At 37.0% G+C, this 6776-nt stretch overlaps 1 protein-coding gene across 1 annotated transcript; it reads left to right on the top strand.

Annotated features, from left to right (window-relative positions):
* Positions 1-1389: 1389 nt before the first annotated feature.
* Positions 1390-5531, top strand: LOC107061914 (uncharacterized). Its single transcript, XM_015311913.1, has 8 exons — positions 1390-1847; positions 2033-2313; positions 2413-2492; positions 2637-2874; positions 3002-3360; positions 3471-4388; positions 4520-4869; positions 4973-5531. Exons 1-8 carry the CDS (start codon positions 1390-1392, stop codon positions 5529-5531), a joined length of 3243 nt encoding a protein of 1080 aa, XP_015167399.1.
* The last annotated feature ends 1245 nt before the right edge of the window (positions 5532-6776 follow it).

The raw sequence follows: 6776 nt of genomic DNA on the forward strand, positions 1-6776 counted from the left end.
TGATGTCCAATAATAGCTCAAAAATTTGCCTTCATAAAAAAATAAAAAAAAAAGTTTGGCAAGTTTCACATTAGAAGTAAAAATATTTCATACTCTATTAAAAATGATTTTATTTATATTTAGTAGAACTTGAACCTGAGACTTGAGACCTGATTAATAATAAAAGAGTAATCATCTTTCCTTGTGCGTATAAGTTCTTACATTGTAGCTTGATTTATAAGATATCCATGAATTCGAATAGTAATTCACTTCTCTTGATTATATATTAATGTTCCAATAGCTCTTTTGATGTGCTAGTGTGGTCGCATTAAACGAACACCGTCATAAATTGAGCGAATCGAATTAGATACTAAACAAGTTGAAAACAAGTTAAATAAAATATTTAATTCGCTCATATTTAATTCACGTATAACTCAATCAGTATCATATCAAAGTAATAGAGTGCGTTATAAAAATTGAAACGTAAAATCACTTATTTTTTGGGTGAAGTTGGAAATGTAGATTATTGCGTGCCAATGTAATGGTGTACCAGATGCCAGATGGTATCAACTTTGTTTTGCTTTGTGGCAAGTGACTGAGGTGTGTATAAATGGAGTGAGCTGTATTCAGCCTTGTTATAAATGGTACTAGTTACACTTATTAATATGAATCCAAATATTGCAAGACAACTTCATTATGTATATTTTAATATGTCATGTCATGTCATTCTTTCTTCTCTGATGATCCAACGACAGATACGCCTAAAATGTTGTTAACTAATGAAGATAGTTAAGCAAGCTATATGGTTGAGTTAGTTAACCAATTAGCAAGAAGTTAGTTCGAAAGTTGCCTTGTTGACATGAGTTAGTTACTGCACCTGTTTGTAGTATAAATACACACTATGTACAGATACATTGTATCAAGTCATAAAAATACAATCAATACAACTCTCTCTTCTTCCTCTTCTAGCTATGGTGTTTAAGAACAAGCTATGAAGCTTTCATGGTATCAGAGCCCACGATCATAGAGAATACCTAGGTACTTCGATCTCACATTTCCAAAAATAGGTGAATCAGAAGAAAGCTTTAGGATCTCATGACTGGAGGTACAATGGAAGGAGCTGAGATTTAAGCCATCAGTACTAGAAGTGGCTCTCGCACAACCACATTCCATGTCATTGATCACAATCATCCTTTGTTTCTTTAACATACAGAAACTCCAGGTAGTTCTCTAATCTCTCTGCAATTACCATGATCAGAGAACTATGCTTTATGGAGTAGGTCATTTCAAATTGGTCTAGTAGGTCGAAGTAAACTAGGATTTGTAGATAGAAGATTCCCAAAATCTATGTTTGAGCCTGAGTTACATGATCAGTAGAAAAGGTGTAATGCAATAGTTTTGAGTTGGATTATGAATGCAGTGAGGCCTGGTCTTCGTAGTTCTGTAGTGTATGCATCTGATGCTAGGAATGTGTGGCTAGATCTAAGAGAAAGGTTTGACACTGTGAATGGATCCAGAATATTTCAGTTACATAGGGAGATTCATTCTCTCACTCAGGGTACAATGTCAATTCCTGACTATCACTCAAGGCTAAGAGACCTTTGGGATGAGTATGATGCTATCATGCCATGTCCAAGTTGTCCATGTTCGGAGTCAAAAAAATTTGGTGAACACTGCGACTATCAAAGGCTTCTGCAGTTTCTAATGGGGTTAAATGAGTCATATTCCCCTCCTAGAAGTTCGATCTTAATGATGAGTCCAATTTCTTCACTAAATAAAGCTTATGCAATGCTGATTGATCAAGAGAGTCAGAGAAATCTGGCAAGCAATAGTTCCAGTGGTTCAGGGCTGATAGAACGCACAACAATGTACACTCACAAAAATCACACATACAACAATGGAGCAGGATAATCAAAAGTACATTCCACCAATTCATTTTCAGGTGCTGGTGATCATGGTGGAGGATACAACAATAGTACTAGTTCTTCAGGAGGAAGCTACAAAACTAGAAAGAATTTTCTACAATGTGAACACTGTGCAAGGGTCATTCTAGGGAGCAGTGCTACAAAATAGTTGGATACCCTGCAGATTTCAAGTCCAAGAGGAAACCTCTGAATACTGTGATGTATGCTAATAAGGTGGATCTTCCTCCTAATCTTGGACAAGAGACCATAAGATGTAGCAACAAAGGGAAAAATGCCTCAGGAACAGGTCCACACACTGGTGCTTTTTTCACTTCTGCTCAGTATCAACAAATTCTCCAACTGCTTTCCAAACCTGGTGGTGAGAACACAACAGAGCCATGTGCAAACATTGCTACTACTGATGATGCAAGTTTGGTTCCTATTACTCTATCATGTAATTATGCCAATAAACAATGAATAATTGATACTGGAGCCTCTCATCATATCACATCTGACCTTGAACTTCTAGACAAAGCTAGGGAAGTTTATGCTCAAGGAGACAGTAAGGTACATTTACCAAATGGTAAAGTTGCAGCAGTCACTCAAATTGTAAGCACTTGTGTGCTAGTCAATTAGTCTATATCCAATGTGTTATTCCTACCTGACTTCAAGTTTAACTTGTTGTCAGTCTCAAAGATTACAAGAGAGTTACGGTGTATGGTTTGTTTTTTCCCTGACTTTTGTCTTTTCCAGGACCTCTCCACTGGTCTGGTAAAGGGGATTGGTAAGGAGGAACATGACTTATACATACTACAAGAGGGACCAAGTCAAGCTCCAAATAAGCAGGTCAATAGTAGTAAGCATGTTCAACTACCTATGTCTGTCAACTCTGTTACTCAATCTGAGTCTAGTAGTAGTATATGGCACAAAAGACTTGGTCATGCACTTATTGATGTAATAAAGAGGCATGAGTGTCTCAAGGCATTAAAGAGTAGTGATCAAATTCATTGTACTGTGTGTCCTTTAGCTAGACATACTAAACTTCATTTTCCTTCAAGTACTCATAGGACCAAACATGCATTTGAATTGTTGCATTGTGATCTTTGTGGACCTTACAGAGTTCCTACATATAATGGCAAGAGGTTTTTTTGTGACAATTGTGGATGACTTTAGCAGATACACTTGGGTGTTTTTAATTGCATCTAAAGCTGACACTATAGTAGTACTCAAACACTTTCTCAAGCAGGTTCAAAATGTATTCTCCACCACTATGAAAACACTGAGGACATATAATGGCTGTGAATTTTTCAGTGGTGAGGTTCAAACATTACTAAGTGACCTTGGCATTGCCCATCAGAGTACTTGTGTTTATACACCACAACAGAATGGTATTGCTGAAAGAAAGCATAGAACAATCCCTACCATGACCAGATCACTGAGGTTCAAGCTTCAATACCTCTCAAGTACTGGGGTCACTGTATCTCTACTGCTGTGTATATCCTAAATAGGTTCCCTTCTAGAGTACTTTCCTACAAGTCTCCATATGAAAAACTCTATCATCACTCTCCATCCTTATCCCACTTGAAGATTTTTGGGTGCTTGTTTATGGGATGTTCATCCACTAAAAAAGGGTATGTCCTATATGACATTCATGCTCATAGTTTCTTTGTAAACAAACATGTGGTGTTTCATGAAGAGTTATTTCCATTTAAGCACATGCAAGCTTCCTCAGAACCACTCTTTCCAGTTCTTGATATTGAACCACCTGTTGATATTTGTTCATCTGAGTCTGTAGTACCTTCAGTAGTACCTCCTTCTGAACCTCCTATAACATCTCCTACAGTTTCATCACACCATAGTCCACTACCACCTCATTCAACAGTTTCTCTCCCGGTTATTCATTCTAAGGTTTCTGTTACTTCTTCAAAAAGATCAGGCAAACTAAGTAGACCCTCTCTATGGCTGCAGGACTTTGTAACTATGCCCAAAACCTATAATTGTCTCTATCCACTAGCAGCTCATCTCACTTATTCTCATTTGTCCCTCTTTTATAGACATACTCTGCATGCTTATTCATCTATTTCTGAGCCTGCATCATTCAAAGAGGCTGCTGCTGATTCTGCTTGGGTAAAAGCTATGGATTTGGAGATTGCAGCTCTAGAAGCTAATAACACTTGGAGCATTGTTGACCTCCCTCTTGGTAAAATACCTATTGAGTGCAGGTGGATCTATAAGATCAACTTCTTGGCCTCAGAGGCAGTAGAAAGGTTCAAAGCAAGATTTGTTGCTAAGGGGTTCAGTCAGAGGAAGGGTCTTGATTATGGTGAGACATTCAGTCCAGTAGCAAAGATGGTAACGGTGAGGTTTGTGGTTGTTTTGGCTGCATCTAAAGGATGGTACATTTATCAGATGGATGTGCACAATGCTTTCCTTAATGGTGATCTAAATGAGGAGGTGTATATGGAGATTCCTAGTGGCTTTGCAAACAAGGGGGAGAGCATGAAGGTGTGCAAACTACACAAATCATTATATGGCCTAAAATAAGCACCTAGGCAATGGAATTTAAAGCTTACTGAGGCTTGGTGCAGATGGGGTTCACACAAAGTTATTTTGACTACTCACTCTTTACTAAACAGGCTAATGGTAACATTGTGGTAGTGCTAGTATATGTGGATGATCTTCTAATCACTGGTAGCAGCCCTCAACAGTTATGCAACACTAGGAAGAGAATCCAAACCAACTTCAAAATGAAGGATCTAGGAGAACTCAAATTCTTCCTAGGTATTGAGTTCTCTAGATCCAGCAGGGGTATTTTAATGACACAAATGAAGTATGCTTTGGAACTCATCTATGAGTTTGGGCTAGGAGGAGCCAAACCTGCCTACACACCACTAAAAATGAATCAGAAACTCATTTCTATTAAGTATGATGAGCATGTGGATAACACAGGGCCTAAAAGTGATGATCTACTTAAAAATCCTGCAGAGTATCAAAGACTAGTAGGAAGACTACTCTACCTCACCATGACAAGACCTGACCTTGCCTTCACTGTACATGTGTTACGCCAGTTCATGCACCAACCTAAACAGTCCCACTGCCCTAAGAGCGGTGAGATACATCAAAGAGGCTCATGGTTTAGGACTGTTAATGCCAGCCAAACAAACTACACAACTAACTGCCTACTGTGATTCTGATTGGGGAGCATGTGTGGAGACCAAGAGATCTGTTACAGGATATCTAGTAAAGTTTGGAGATGTTTTAGTATCTTGGAAATCCAAGAAGCAAGAAACAGTGTCAAAAAGTTCAACTGAGGCAGAGTTCAGAAGCATGGCTACTTGTTCAACAGAGATTACTTGGTTGTTAAGCCTATACAAAGAGCTGGGAGTATGTATAAATCTGCATGTACATATGATGTGTGACAGTAAGGCAGCTATTCAAATAGCTGCCAATCCAATATTCCATGAAAGAACCAAACATATAGATATTGATTGCCACTTTGTGATGGAAAGAATTTGTCAAGGAAAGCTGAAAACAGAACATGTTAACATCAAACATCAACTAGCTGATTTGTTGACTAAATGGCTGGGAAATGAACAACACAACTGGTTGATAAGCAGACTTGGAATGACAAATGTATTTCAACCATAAGCTTGAGGAGGAGTGTTAACTAATGAAGATAGTTACGCAAGCTATATGGTTGAGTTAGTTAACCAATTAGTAAGAAGTTAGTTAGAAAGATGCCTTGTTGGCATGAGTTAGTTACTGCACCTGTTTGTAGTATAAATACACACTATGTACAGATACATTGTATCAAGTCATAAAAATACAATCAATACAACTTTCTCTTCTTCCTCTTCTAGCTATGGTGTTTAAGAACAAGCTATGAAGCTTTCAAATGTCACATGCATTAAGTTTAAAAGCTTGTTACCGTCATCAACCCGCACTCTATCATAAGCATTACGTTACACAAAAGGTTATCTATTTCTATGGCTCAAATTTGAAATAATTGGTCAAGGATAAAGATATTTCGACCATCTCGATTGCTACTTGATCTCATCTAATTACTTGATATACTCATTTTAGTAGAATGACTATTCATTTTTAAAAAAAGGGCATAATTAAGAGTATTCAAACCCAAAATGGCAAAAAATTGACTAGAGAATTGGCTTTTGGGAAAGAAGGGGAAAAAGGTGAAAAATAATATTTTTTGGACTCCATTGAAACTAATTTTAGTGCTTGGAACTTTTGTAAGATGTGAACCTAATTTTGGTGTCATTGTTCAGATGCAAGGACTCTACAACATCTGTTGCAGTGCTTGTATAGGATTTTGTTATAATCTAAATTACAATCATTGTAGTTGAAAATTTTGTTAAGACTTGGTGACTTTCTATTTGTTCTTATTGCACTATGTGTGCCCCTCCTCTCCCCCCCCCCCCCCCACCCTTTTTTTTTTTTTTTTTTTAATTTTACAGTCAATGAGAATAATACAACATGAAGGAACAAAGACGATATTGAATGAACTCCTTTGTTGTACTATACAATTTGCTTTGAAATCTATTCGAATGGCGTGAGATATCTTACACTTTGCTTTCTTGATGCATGAAAGTGCTTTAATGATCGCCGAAAGATTTTTTTTTAGTGATGACTTATGGTAATTCCCAATTTTATGAAATTTTTAATGAGATTTTGGGAGTTGTTAAGAGTTTACTTTAAAAAATTGCGAAGTCTTATCGGATTTATGGCTTGATTGAAGGGAGGCCAAAGCCTAAAGCAAAATAAGAATACATTTTTATAGAATGTTTAAGAAATATTATCACTTGAAATTTGATACTTTGTAACATGGCTAATTCTTGTGCAAATGTTATATGATTTTTACATCTAACATACAATATA

Source organism: Solanum tuberosum, unplaced genomic scaffold (assembly GCF_000226075.1).
Source record: "Solanum tuberosum cultivar DM 1-3 516 R44 unplaced genomic scaffold, SolTub_3.0 scf00173, whole genome shotgun sequence".
Classification (NCBI taxonomy): Eukaryota; Viridiplantae; Streptophyta; class Magnoliopsida; order Solanales; family Solanaceae; genus Solanum; species Solanum tuberosum.